The sequence below is a fragment of the Asterias amurensis genome, chromosome 18 (genome assembly GCF_032118995.1).
Source record: "Asterias amurensis chromosome 18, ASM3211899v1".
Taxonomy (NCBI): domain Eukaryota; kingdom Metazoa; phylum Echinodermata; class Asteroidea; order Forcipulatida; family Asteriidae; genus Asterias; species Asterias amurensis.
This window is the reverse complement of record NC_092665.1, coordinates 10,024,512-10,039,297: the sequence shown is the minus strand read 5'-3', so window position 1 is coordinate 10,039,297 and position 14,786 is coordinate 10,024,512. Positions and strand designations below refer to the sequence as shown.

Below are 14,786 nucleotides of genomic sequence, written 5' to 3'. Positions count from 1 at the left end.
GTTTATAATGGTGGCCAAATGTTGCTCACTACACTGCAAGCTATACAGCATTACACTTTAGCTCCAATAGTGTCATGAAAGGGAAACACCAAACTGGTTATTTCAGAACTAAGGGGATTTTGGGGGCTGTCGCAACAAACCGGCTAAACATGGATCACTACATGGATGGTATTATTTTCTGAATAGTATCATAATAATGTGCTTTTGAAAACGTGCCAACTATAGATGGTGCAATGTGTGTGACAAATTGTTTACATCCGTCTGGACGCTTGCTCCCATGGTAACACCGCATTGCGACCTTTATGTAAAATATAAAAAACCCGAATGAAAACATAACATGTTTTAAGTTATTCATTTTAAAATCCTCAGCCGCTCGTAAAAACCAAAATAAAGTTGCAGAGACCTAAAATTATTTTTAATTTTTATTTTGTTTAGTTAGATAGCCGTGGAATTTCAAGGTATGCTTATCTAAACAGAAACGACTTTGAACGAGTAATTTTCCAGACTCACGTTGTACCGTGGGAATGCAATGGTGAGTTGTAAAGTGCAAAGTGCGCAACACAACATTGTTCTGGACCATTTTCAACACTCCATTAATAGACATGGCCTTCGAATTTTCAACGAACTTTAAAGACAGTGGACACTATTGGTAATTGTTAAAGACCAGTCTTCTCACTTAGTGTATCTTATCATAAACCTAAAATAACAAACCTGTGAAAATTTGAGCTCATTCGGTCGTCGGAGTTGCGAGATAATAATGAAAGAAAAGACACCCTTGTCACACAAAGCTGTGTGCTTTCAGATGCTTGATTTTGAGACCTCAAATTCTAAACTAACTTGAGGTCCCGAAATCAAATTCGTGGAAAATTACGTCTTTCTCGAAAACTACGTCACTTCAGAGAAAGCCTTTTCTCACAATGTCTTATATTATCAACCTCTCCCCATAACTCGCTTCCAAGTGATGTTTTATGCTCATAATTATTTTGAGTAATTACCAATAGTGTCCACTGCCCTTAAGAAAAAGATTGTAAGTTTAATGTTCATTGGTAAAGCTCGGCGCATGACTTTGTTTTATGTTTAGTGCCCATTTCCAGTTTTCATTCCGTTGAAAATCAAGTGCGCCCTCTGTCGATTAGTATTTTCCGATTGTGTACGTTGGGAAGAGATCATTGAATTTTTAGAAACAACATTTTAAAAATATTGCTTATAAAAATATAATTAACCAGACGAATTGTACATTACACACTACAGTAACGGCTTCTATAGCCGTTATAATAATTAGAGTCCCCAGCACCACACACCTGCAACCTATACATCCCTACATTGGGAGATTGATTGCAGTATTGATCCAGATCCAGATCCAGAACCTAGTATACTTAGTCTTGTATGGTTTTATGAAAGCAAGGTTAATCGAGACCGTTCCCCTAGTCCTTTCAGAGCCAGTGATTTCATTGGATACAATGATTTCATTGGTTAAACGTGCAGTGACGTAAGCATTCCATTTCTGTGGTTTGATTGGTCTGATGTGATGTTGGTGCAGCTGACAAATATGAGCTCGGATCAGTCAAACCATAGGTAAAGCTTACCTTTCGGTCGTCTGCATGCTTTATGTGCTTGTACAGTAATTACATCTAATGTGAAATGAATGTAGGTGAAAGATGATTAGGCCTAAACAAAAAAAAAACATGTTGGATTGCCCTATCCCGACCGACCGTAAAATGAGGAAAATCTCGGGCGCGTTTGTTGTTTAGTTTTTATTTTCGTTTGGGTTTTCCCTTTTTTTATACTTCAGAATTGTGATTTCATGAATATTTTATGCTCACAAAATGGAAGATTTGACACAAATATTTGTTTTTGGCTGACTACTTTTGGTCGACAACAATAATTATCCAGTGCAACCATGCTGCAACAACGTTCACCCAAAAGCGCAGCGGAGATCGATTTCCCTCTCACACATATCAAACCGCACGCCCCTTTACCCGATGTCACGATTTCACTAGGGACCAGTCTAACAATCAATTGAACAACAGAGGGCGCTGTTGCCAACAATGCCCTTATATGGTATCGCTCATTTATTGAATATACGAAAAACATGGTGAATGAAATGACTCTCGGAAACAGTTTGTGAAGGATTTTGCCATGAAAATAAAGACGCAAAAAGAGCGCTTGAAGCGAGATGTTATAAGATGAAATACCTTGCTTGTTTGACGACCAGATCTTTTATGAAACGTTTATGCAGTTTTGGGCATTCATTGACATCTCAAAAAAAAAAAATAATATCCCGACCGACCGACCAAAGCAAAATATCGGGTGAAAAGGCAATCCGACATATTTTTTGTTTGGCCTTATGGACGGGATTGACTCTCTGGCGTTATTCACGAGTGTCGAAGTGTTACGTCAGATGATCAGGGTATAATAGCTCTATGAGTAGGCCATACTCAAATTAACACAGTAAAAGCAACAGAGGGGGCGCCCTTTCAACTACAACAGATTTAGAAGCAAACTATATTGCAACGTTGGTGTTCATGTAATGTTTTAACTATGACTATCGCGACAGAGTTTACATACCCCTAAAACAGAAACTAGTTGTTTATAAAATTACACTTAAAGGGAAGATACACGTTTGGTGAATGTCAAAGACCAGTCTTCTCACTTGGTGTATCCCATCATATGCATTAAATAACAAGCCTGTGAAAGCTTGGGCTCAATTGGTCATCGAAGTTGCGAGAAAATTATGAAAGAAAAACACCCTTGTGGGACGAATTTGTGTGCTTTTAAGATAGGAATAAAAGACTTCTAGCTAAAAGTCTTTCATTATTTTAGTGAGAAATTACCTCTTTCTCAAAGACTACACTTCAGAGGGAGTCGTTTCCCACAATGTTTTATACTATCAACAGCTCTCCAATGCTCGTTACCAAGTCAGTTTTTAAGTTAATACTTGTTTTGATTAGTTACCAAACGTGTACCTTCCCTTTAAAACATAAAGTCAAAAGATTGAGACCCCAAAGGTGCTACAACAAAGTTACGAACTTTTACCAGAAATTAGTAAAAATTGTCAGAATTGAAAGTGACTAACCATAGTGGTAGAAACACGATTGGTAATTGTCAAAGACCAGTCTTCTCACTGGTAGAAACTTTTGATGGCGAATGTTTATTTGATTGAGGCTTTCTTGCTTGTTTTCCTCGCGTATCCATCACGAAAAAAAATAACAGTCTTTACCGAAATACACACAATGTTATACTATTTACCGAAATATACACAATGGGAACGTATAGCGCCCTCATACGACTTGGTCTACTCCGGTTTTTAACTGTAAGATTGAATAGGCCTACATCTAGTTACTGAATCACGTTGTCACATATTATCGTTTAAGTTTGAACAATCCCTTATCTAAAGGAATATTCGAACTTGTATTGATTAGGGAAAGGCTTTTTAGGTGTAATGATGAATTTTGGGAGGATTTAGAACACGTGCAACAAACATGGGACAAATTTCATAGAGTTGTCTAAGCAGAAATAGCTGCCTTAAAAGCTCTGCTTAACAATACTTAGCAGGATACCAGTCCCAAATTGTGATTGGACTACTGTATTTTGGCTGGTAACCTTCGTCTGGTCAAAACAATTTTGTTTGATTAGCTTATTGTCGTGCTTAGCCAGCTCTATGACATTGGGTCCTGGTGTCGATCAGCAACACTATTCTTTGACTAAAGGATTTAAATTGTGTTCATAGTTTCTCGCCACTTAAACAGAAGCGTGAAATGGACAGTAAGAAAAACCCACAGAAACCCATGCTTAGGATTCACAATAATTGTTAGTTACATCTCTTTATTGTGAATAATCATCTGTCATTGTGACTGGTATTAGGCCTACTAAGATTATCTTGTGAGCCTAATTTTGTTTCTCCCAAATGTCCTTTACAACATTACGCCTTAAAGGCACTGGACACCTTTGGTAATACCAACGACCAGTTTGGTGCATACCAAAGACCAGTTTGGTGCATACCAAAGACCAGTTTGGTGCATACCAAAGACCAGTTTGGTGCATCCCAAAGACCAGTTTGGTGCATACCAAAGACCAGTTTGGTGCATACCAAAGACCAGTTTGGTGCTTACCAAAGACCAGTTTGGTGCAAACCAAAGACCAGTTTGGTGCATACCAAAGACCAGTTGGTGCATACCAAAGACCAGTTTGGTGCATCCCAAAGACCAGTTTGGTGCATACCAAAGACCAGTTTGGTGCATACCAAAGACCAGTTTGGTGCATACCAAAGACTAGTTTGGTGCATACCAAAGACCAGTTTGGTGCATCCCAAAGACCAGTTTGGTGCATACCAAAGACCAGTTTGGTGCATCCCAAAGACCAGTTTGGTGCATCCCAAAGACCAGTTTGGTGCATCCCAAATACCAGTTTGGTGCATACCAAAGACCAGTTTGGTGCATCCCAAAGACCAGTTTGGTGCATACCAAAGACCAGTTTGGTGCATCCCAAAGACCAGTTTGGTGCATCCCAAATACCAGTTTGGTGCATACCAAAGACCAGTTTGGTGCATCCCAAATACCAGTTTGGTGCATCCCAAATACCAGTTTGGTGCATACCAAAGACCAGTTTGGTGCATCCCAAAGACCAGTTTGGTGCATACCAAAGACCAGTTTGGTGCATACCAAAGACCAGTTTGGTGCATACCAAAGACCAGTTTGGTGCATACTAAAGACCAGTTTGGTGCATACCAAAGACCAGTTTGGTGCATCCCAAATACCAGTTTGGTGCATACCAAAGACCAGTTTGGTGCATACCAAAGACCAGTTTGGTGCATACCAAAGACCAGTTTGGTGCATACCAAAGACCAGTTTGGTGCATACCAAAGACCAGTTTGGTGCATACCAAAGACCAGTTTGGTGCATACCAAAGACCAGTTTGGTGCATACCAAAGACCAGTTTGGTGCATACCAAAGACCAGTTTGGTGCATACCAAAGACCAGTTTGGTGCATACCAAAGACCAGTTTGGTGCATACCAAAGACCAGTTTGGTGCATCCCAAAGACCAGTTTGGTGCATACCAAAGACCAGTTTGGTGCATACCAAAGACCAGTTTGGTGCATCCCAAAGACCAGTTTGGTGCATCCCAAATACCAGTTTGGTGCATCCCAAATACCAGTTTGGTGCATACCAAAGACCAGTTTGGTGCATCCCAAAGACCAGTTTGGTGCATACCAAAGACCAGTTTGGTGCATACCAAAGACCAGTTTGGTGCATACCAAAGACCAGTTTGGTGCATACTAAAGACCAGTTTGGTGCATACCAAAGACCAGTTTGGTGCATACTAAAGACCAGTTTGGTGCATACCAAATACCAGTTTGGTGCATACCTAAGACCAGTTTGGTGCATACCAAAGACCAGTTTGGTGCATCCCAAAATATTTTACGTAAAATTTGTGACCCACTCTGTGAAAATGAGTTACATGTCGCCCAATGCAATATTAAGTTGTGGAAAATTAAAAAAAAACCAAGAAAAAAAAAACTTTTCTTTTCTTTTAACCTTTAGAACAATTACTTTTACTAGAAATAAAGCTACGATTACAACAATTGTGTGAGCATACTTGTGTCTAATTTGTATCCTTTTGCACACAATGGTAGTTTAAAATATCATTTTACTTTTAATTCGTTTTTCAAAATAAATGGCGTAGTGGCTAAATTCAAACGGGAGTAACTCAGCAACGCGATACACCCCAAAGCTTAGACACATACCAAATTACTGCTGCTGATGTGTTCTTTCCAGCCATGCATATAACTCTATTCCTGAAATTGCCTACATCTGACTCATTTTCACAGAGCGGGTCAAATTTATTTGTTTTCATCAATATTGGTCTTTGAAGTTGCAAAAGGATAATGAAAGAAAAAACACCCGTGGTGCACATTTTATGTGCCTCCAGATTCCTTAAAACGGGTTTCATGCCTTATAAAGGAACACGTTGCCTTGGATCGGCCGAGTTGGTCTTTAAAAAGCGTTTGTAACCGTTTGTTATAAAATTGATATGGTTAGAAAGATGTTGTACAAGTAGAATACAATGATCTTTACAAATATGTCTCGAAACTGCGTGGTTTTCGTTTTACCTCGTCGACTATCACGGTCGGCCATTTATGGGAGTCAAAAAGTTGACTCCCATAAATGACCGACCGTGTTAATTCGCGACGTAAATTAAAAACCGTCCAACTTTGAGTGATACTTGTGTGATCATTATATTCTACTTTTAAAACATCTTTCCAACCATATCCATTTCATAACAAACGGTTTCAAACGCCTTTTTATAGACCAACTCGTCCGATCCAAGGCAACGTGTTCCTTTAAAGTCACCTGGAAGTGGTATTCTTTCAAAATAAAGCTTTTGTCACTAATATATGTGTTTTGATGAGTGGAATGTGAATAAACAGTTAACTAAGGTTTTAAAAAATCAGTTCTTATGTTATTTACAAATTTAAGAGTAGACCCCGACCCGAGAGGGCGCTGTTCGTGACGTCAATCGAGGCAGACTTTGCCTGTAATGCGTAGAGTAAACACAATTGCAAAGTACATGTACGGACCAAATCGTGAGTTTGTACGTTTCAAAACATTTTTTTTTTCCGGCAATGCCGACCAGGTGTATTGCTGCTGAATGCAGAAAAACACTTTATGAAATGTACCAACTCACGACTTGGATGTGCATGTACTTTGCACGTGTGTTTACTATAAGCATTGCAGGCAAAGTCTGCCTCGATTGACGTCACAAAAGGGGTAGGCGGAGTCAGCCCTCCAAACAACTTTATATATTTTTTAAACATATAAATCGTGACAAACAATTACTAAAAAAGTTGTTTTATTGTTCGTAAGCATATACTCTTATGTTTGAAAGAAAAAATTATATTTCCAGGTGACTTTAAGTCTTTCAATAATTAAATGAGAAATTACCCCCTTTCTAAAAATCTACGTTACTTCAGATAACGAAAAGTACATAACAATGTTCAGTATTAAGGCAATGTGCTTTATTTTCAATCAATACAGATGCAATGCAAAAAATGACGAGCTCCAGCTACGATATACAGTTAAATACAAGTCATTCTTAAAAATAGTAAAACCAGCCTATGATAATAAAATGCTTTTAAATGTGCAAAGGGAATAAGGATAGAGTGCTTTGGAAAAAATCATTAGTATAAAATACACACATTTCAATCGTTGGAGTTATAATGGTTTAATTTAATATTGAAAGTGAAAAAACTTTTTTACCCTAACGCTAAAAGTTAAGTGCTGAAAATATGGATTTGTATAAGTTTTAATGAGTGTTTTGAACAGTTTTTGTTTATACATTTAAAATTTCAAATAATAATGTTTAGTGTATTTGAAAAACAAATAAGAAGGTGCGGTGTACCATGTGCTGAGCTTTTACATTGATGATAGTCACAGACTATAGTTACATTTACTGCCACATGAATAGAAACACTCTATGGCTTGATTGGTTCCTAGACGTCTCGACATACCCTGCAAAGTTTGAGTCAATTAATTAAAATTGAAGAAATAACAAAAGGAATACAAAATATCGCATACTTTATTTGGATCAATATTGTGGTTTTCTAGAAAAGGTACATGTGGTGTAATAAAAAAAGTGACAACTGTATCACCCATAAATGTAATAAAAACCATAAATGTAATATCAACCATAAATGTAGTATCACAACAAGTACCTGTTTTTAATCTTGTTTATATCTCCGAAAACAAAAGTTCACATGGCTAAAATCATCTTGCCCAGTGGCCAATGTTGAATAAATGTTGGGTTCACATTTAAAGTGCAAATCAACATTTGTATCATGTAAATACTTCGTCCTGAAAATAGAATTGGTTATATTGATCTATTGTACCAACCCTTTCGAATTTCTCCGTTGACAACCAAGCGGTTAAAACAATGTGCTATTCACAATAACAATAAACATTATATGCCAAAAAAATGCGTGGTTTTACTTTGCTAAGTGGCACGGTCAGCCATTTTGTGGAGTAAAGCATTATTTTGTGATGGCGTGCAGTGTCAGTTCAAGGCGTAAAATAAAAACCATGCAATTTAGAAGCTCATTTTTGTGGATCATTATATTCGTCTTTACAGTTTCAAACGCTTTTCATAGACTAACTCGCCCATATCGAAAATGTGTCCTTCGAATATGTACGTGCAGATATTCGGGGAGTTATTTTATGGCGATATCAAATATCAGTAGCTGAAGGAGACACCAATGTACTAACCCTCTGAGATACCCGTGTATTGACAGACCTTGAGGTAATTGTCAAACTATAATTGCTCCCCTCTCATGAATATTACATTTAGGTCGATCAGTGTCTTATTTCAAAATATGCACTTTGTTAGAAGGACAAGTTACAAAATAGTTCAACAATCAGACGATTATGAAAGATAAAAAAATCCAAGCTCACATGCAGAGTGACAAACTTAACTTGAATAGCATTCCAGCAGCGTCCCAATCAAGGTATATTAACGTTTTGTTATTGTTTGATAAGCACTTGCACAGTACACCTTATGTCAGCTTCTAGTAACGAAATTTTATTGGAAAAGAAAATATGAATATAATTGATTTGAAAGTCAAATAGTGGTGCACCTTCAACTGCTTCAACGTTTAATGTCAAAAGATTACACGTCGAGATAGTGTTTGTACAAAATCCTTAAACACAGCCCGATGATAACGTGTTTTTTACGTTATCTGAGAGTACTGAATTTAGATTGCAACTTTTTCGGGACGTCAATAATTTGTCACAAACATCGCACATTATTGAAGTGACCTTCATCTAATTATCTACATTTCGTTATGCGATTATCATTTGAAATACCAAATTTGCATTAATATGCAGGTATCATAAACTGTTCATTCAATGCAGTTATAAACGACTGTTATATATTTATATATTGTATAATTAACTACTTTGTTAAAAAATGTAGCAGGCTTATGGCATGGCGTTTTACGTTAGAATGGCAATTCACACACAACCAATAACTGGTAGTTCAGGCTATCGTGATATATTAATTAGTAATAAACAATAATAGTCAGCTTGATGATAATATGATGAATGAATGAAGTTCATAGTCTACGTTTGTAAACAAAAACGTGATTTCTTTAATCGTGCTTAGTGCTTTTCAATGCGTAAAGGTAAGATAATTATTAAGTAGGATTTGAAATAATTATTCATACACACAGTTTTGAGATTATAACCTGTTTAACATGGTAAGTTCACTGACTAGCACCCAAAGAGATTCGCATGGATTGGACAGTATTACTTGAATAGAAACTAAGCAGACACAGGCCCTTTTCGAGTCCACGGCTTCGGCTCCAGATTTGGCCCAGGTTTAGCTTGGCCCGCGTTTTTGACAATATTGCGCGTGCTTTGCGTACGGGCTCAGGGCTTCATACGGAGCCTGAAGCCGAATCCAAAGCTGTTTTCGAAAAGTCTCTTACTCATATTTATATAGATCATAAATATAAAACTTCTTGGGACGAGTCCGAGGCGACGGGCTCCATCATAATCCTCTCCGACCGTGATCTTTTGTATCTTTCCCGCATGTCTTTCGCCGATGTTCTGCCCGCCCCGGCCGAGTTAGCCCGAGGTCGCCGTGCCTGGCTCACCCAACTGTCGCCCCCACCGTTGACTTTGTTCGATAGGGCTTCTTTTACCTTCGCCATGTCTGTCATCTCCATACTGCTGTTGTCATCAGTCTGATCTCGTGAGTTTTCTCGCGATTTGGCGTCTGAGTCATCGCAACACGCGAAATCACGCACGAAGTCTCGTGTTTCTGATAGATCACTCTTGTCGCCTATTTGAACAGACTCGTTGTGCTGTGGATCTTGTGAGACTTTATTCTCGACGCCATTTTCGTGTGGCTCGAGAGCCTTCGGGAGCTCATCAGGTGATTCAACAACTGGCGTTTTAGGATCAGGAACAGAGTCTGGCATTTCAGGACAATCCTTTCCATCTAATGACGCTTGGGGCGCCGGTCGAGCATTGACTTGTTCGATGACGATCATGTCCATGTCATACTCAATTGATGCATCAATGGATGGAAAAGCGTCTATTTTCGACACTATGCTACTTTCCCTTGATGTTATATACCCACTGTGTTCTGACATGGCACCGTCTTCCGTATCAGTATCACTCATAATACTGTTAAACGCAGAAAACCCAGAAGATTCCTCCTTGAGAATCTCATTTTTAAGCCACTGATCTTCCTGCGAGAGGGCGCTTCCGTCTGCATCGCTGTCTAAGTGTTTCACAGGGCTCCTCTTGGATCGTTTCTTGTCTTTTGATTTTCTCTTTTGTTTCTTTCCTTGTTTTGTTGTAATACTTGGCGAAGCGTAGTTTTGTTCAAAAGGCTTGTCCGGAATAAACTCTTCCTCGTTTTGGTCACTCATAATACTGTTGTAAAGATACTTATGGATTGGTGTGTGCGTTGAGCCGGCGTCATGTATTTCCTCAGAATCCTCTTCCGGAATATCGTACAAGTCTCCAGAGCCTTGCTTACCAGACATGTCCCGTAAATCAAACCGACTTGACTTCGCACCTTGACCCTCCGTAGTGCTTTGACCTTTGACCGGTGATATCTGCACACTGTACGCGCTGCCCTCCTCTTCTAAAGGAACCGAACTCCTCCGTTTTTTCTTCGTACGTTGATCGTGTGACGACATAGATGCGTCACAGCTCTGAGAAGTGACAAGGGTGCCGTTCCGGATGTGAGGTTCCTGCTCCTCAATGCCTCTTAATCCACGCTTAGGTTTGCCCCGTTCAGTTTTATCGGAGTCTGTTTTGTACCGGGAACTTTTTAACCCACCGTTTTCAATATCAACCATGACCGTATGAACGGTCTGCTCATTCGAGTCGTCACTCGGCTTGCCTTTCCTTCCGGAACCAGGATCACGAGGTCGTGCATTCCGTTGCAGTTTTCGGTGATGGTTCCGGAGACTATCCGCTCTGTCAACAGACAGGAACTGATCGCTGAAACTATCCCTAGATGACATGTTATCCACACTTCCCTGTGATTGATTCCTTCTTGGTCCCTTATGAGCGAGCCACTGAGCTCGCCTCTCTTTCGAGGACATGGATTTGCTCTTACTCTTTCCGCCATCTTCCTCGAGAATATAAGCCTCGTTATCAAAATCTAAGGATTCTTGATCCCGGTCGAAGCTTCGCATATCACGGTCCATTGATGACGTAATGCCGTATTCCAAGGCATGTTCATCGTCCATGTCAATTGAGAATGAGAGATCGCTGAAGTTGGGGTAATGGTTCCCATAGTCAACCCCATCATCTGAGAAGTTATCCAAAGAATCAATGGTATCCTGCCGCTGAATACCTCCTGTCAAGAATAAATATACGGAACCAGTAAATGATTGTCACCTTGTGTTTTTACTTCACTACAGGGCCCAAATTCATAGAGCTGCTTAAGCAAGAGTTTATGCTTAGCAATTTTCTGCTAAGCAAAGATCAGCATGCAGGATACCAGTCGTCACATGTTGTACACGTAAAGATGGTATTTAAGCTGATATCATATTCTGATAAGCATTATTGTGTTGTACTTAGCAACTTTTTTTTGCGTAAGCAGCTCTAATAAATTTGGCCCAGCTGTCATGGTTTGAGTTTGGTGTATCTAAATAAAAAGCGCCACCAAGAGTTTGCAATCAGTGAAGGTTTTTGCAGAGTTTGAGTACAAAGAGTGTGCAAATAATTGGTTCTATAAGAAGAACGTATTTTTTTTACAAATTCGCTATACAATTATAGTCAAAGTGAGAACTTACGGTTTATTACGTGGCAGATGACATTGTTAAAAATATAAAACATTTTTCTTGACATAAACTGAAAATATTGTAAATCTTTATTCCCGATCTTACGTTTATATTTAAGTGTCTAGCTGAGAAGCTTTTTGAAAGCCTGCCGAATCTGCCATTACGATCCAGTATAATGTGCCAAAATTTGAAAGGATCTGAACTTAATCTAATTTTCCGTATTTTCCTCACCTCTCACGCAGTGTTGCCGTTTGGCTTGGTGTTCGGCATGTTTTCATTAAAATTAGGGTAGCATATTGAAACAACTAGCTTTCATGTGCACTTCGTTGTAACATTCAAACTACTTGTGACTATTAAGAATGTTAAACCAAGTCCAAAAAAAGCCACAGCGTGCATTAATTAAGATACAGCGCACACAGTCGTGCATATACCTTATAAAGCTGAATCTAGGTAAGAGGCCAAATTCGAAAAGGCTGTTTAGCAGAAAACATTGCTTGACAAAACTCTTTGCTAAGCAAACAGTTAGTGGGCAACAGTCACAACAATGTAAACTTAATGTAATTGTGGCTAAGCAAAACTATTATGTGGTTAGCTTTGTTTATACAGGCTGGTATGAAACTTGGCCACGGGGACGCTAAGCTATGCACATTTTCTGGCACATGAAGTTGCTTAGCAGATTGACCCACGATTCATACTTCCTGCGCATGCGATACGAATCTTGACGTCACAAGACTCTTCCCAGCTAATGTTTTGCAGGGGTTGAGCACATTAAATTATACTCCTCCGAATAATTCGTTGCAAATTTGTGATTTGTGACGTCAAAATAAGTATCGCTTTCGAGTTCGCAGGAAGTATTAACCGGGTTGAGGCATTACAAGCGTGAGATTCATATAATGACTTGTGTCGCACAACCTTAGACATTATTTGAGGTCAAAGGTAAATACATGAATCGTCTACTGGAAGTGCACAGCACCTTTAACCGAAACTAATCTACCTCAATGATTGAGTATTACTCAGCTATGGTGATACACGAGACCTAGTGACTCTGAAGTACTCTCTTCAATGACATATCAAACAATAACTAGGATACAAAATAGAGCTATGATTGATGCACTTGTAATTATTATAATTTTTTGATAATTTTGAAGCGTGTGACTGGTCTTATTGTTCAGAGAGTATGCGCAGATCATGAGTTGCACGGTATACCCCTTGCATATAGCGCATACACCAAACTTAATATCCAAACTATGGTGTCTAGAAAATTACAACCAAACTGAAGTGGCTTTCGACCACAGCTGAAGAAACAAAATCCAATCAATGATCAACATAGAGCCATAACAAAAACAGTGATTTAAGAAAGAAAATTAAAAACTGTATTGTGAAAACAGACTTGACTATTGGTGTTATAAATTTATAGCAATGTACGCAACAAACAATACTTTTCTTTTGTAATACTCAAATTCAAAGGAGTGACAAAATACGCTACTTATGATTTCTTGAGAACGAGGTGGATGAAATGAACGCGTATTCGTATATTAAGCCAGCGTTGTATTTTCCTCATAATAAGACATTTCTGATTTTAGTTCTGATTTCAGACTTTTCAAAGAAAGTGAAATAAGTCAGATTCTTTGATCTTCTTCTCTAGTGTAGTGGATATTGTTCACAAAAGCTCATTTGATTCTAGAACTCTAGGGGTTATCAAAAGGTGGAACTACCATTATTTCAATGTACAAGCTAAGATCTCCCCAGTTTCAGACTTTGAGCAGTGACTTTCTTGGAAAAAGCCGACCAACATAAATGGAATGCTTAAAAAAGTGATGACCTTTCATTTCTTGAAACGTTCTATAATAGGTCTGACTTTAAGCTTATTGGACGAAACAATCTGCTAAGGACCATCTATCTGCTTCATGTCCATCAGCCGCATATAAACAATTCAGCAGGTTAGATGTCATTTGCAATTCAGCAGGTTAGATGTCATTATTTTGTGAATTGTGCACAGTTATTATGAAAAAGTGATCATATAGGGTGCGTTCGATTAGCTTCCCTGGGTCTACCCCCACGGTGCTCACTCGGGTGAGCCCCTGACAAGAGCTAAACGAACGATCACTCACCGTTTTTTAGTGATTTCATGCAACTCGGGCCAGCCTCCAAGTGACCCACTCTACAAGCAGGGAACTTTGAGCTGACCCTGAAATGACGTCACAGCTATTCGAACGCACCGAGGGAAGACCGGGGTCGACCCGACCCGCGGAAGCTAAACGACCGCACCCATACTTTTCACTTTGAAACAGCATCATCTGAACAGAATTCGTTTATAAAGAAAAATCAATGATTCCGGCGAAAATAGGGTCATGCAACTTGAAGTACTTTAAACTCTAAACGTACTCTTCCAAAAATCAAAGCTGCATCAACACCTTATGAGTTTCTCCGTAACTTGATATTTGGAATGATTATACTTTTTTGTTCATGCACGCACGCCCGCACGTTGGGGGGGGGGGGGGGGGGTGTACTGTTACACACTGCCAAGTCCTGTCTTGAGATGAAACTATGTTTTTAATCTTCTATTGGAGAATTATTTCAAAAAGGGAAAGGAAGCCCGAAATCAACATCATTATTACCGCCGTTGGCCACACCTCCCACACAGTGGCGGATGGAAAGTGTTGCAACGTGGTCTCCCCTCAAAATAGGATTTGACAGTTTTCAGTACAGAACAATAGGCCGCCCCTCCCACGCCTGTCTTACCGACTGTAGTGTCTGTCACGCTGCTGTCTGAACATCCACATGCCTCGGCTAGGCACATCCCAAGCTTAGTATAGCTCTTCCGGTATCGTTGACATATCAGACATAGCAGGATTGGGTTGATAAGAGTGACACTTATGGCGCACCACATGATGCTGGCTGGCATCCAATCCTTCTGGGGCTCATCCCTCGTCAATGCAACCAAGCTGATTACCTGCGAATGAAAACAACCAACTGTTGAACTTAAAC

General features: G+C 39.2%; 1 protein-coding gene across 2 annotated transcripts in view; it reads right to left on the bottom strand.

Annotated features, from left to right (window-relative positions):
* Nucleotides 1-7,720: 7,720 nt before the first annotated feature.
* The window catches only part of LOC139950573 (uncharacterized), a 45,547-nt gene continuing 38,481 nt past the window's right edge, over nucleotides 7,721-14,786 (bottom strand). For both annotated transcript variants that reach the window (XM_071949322.1, XM_071949323.1), the window contains exons 3-4: nucleotides 14,541-14,751; nucleotides 7,721-11,371 (exon numbers count right to left, since the gene is read on the bottom strand). In XM_071949322.1, the coding sequence (XP_071805423.1) occupies nucleotides 9,495-11,371; nucleotides 14,541-14,751 (2,088 nt within the window). In that variant the 3' untranslated portion in view covers nucleotides 7,721-9,494. The remainder of the gene's footprint in view (nucleotides 11,372-14,540; nucleotides 14,752-14,786) is intronic.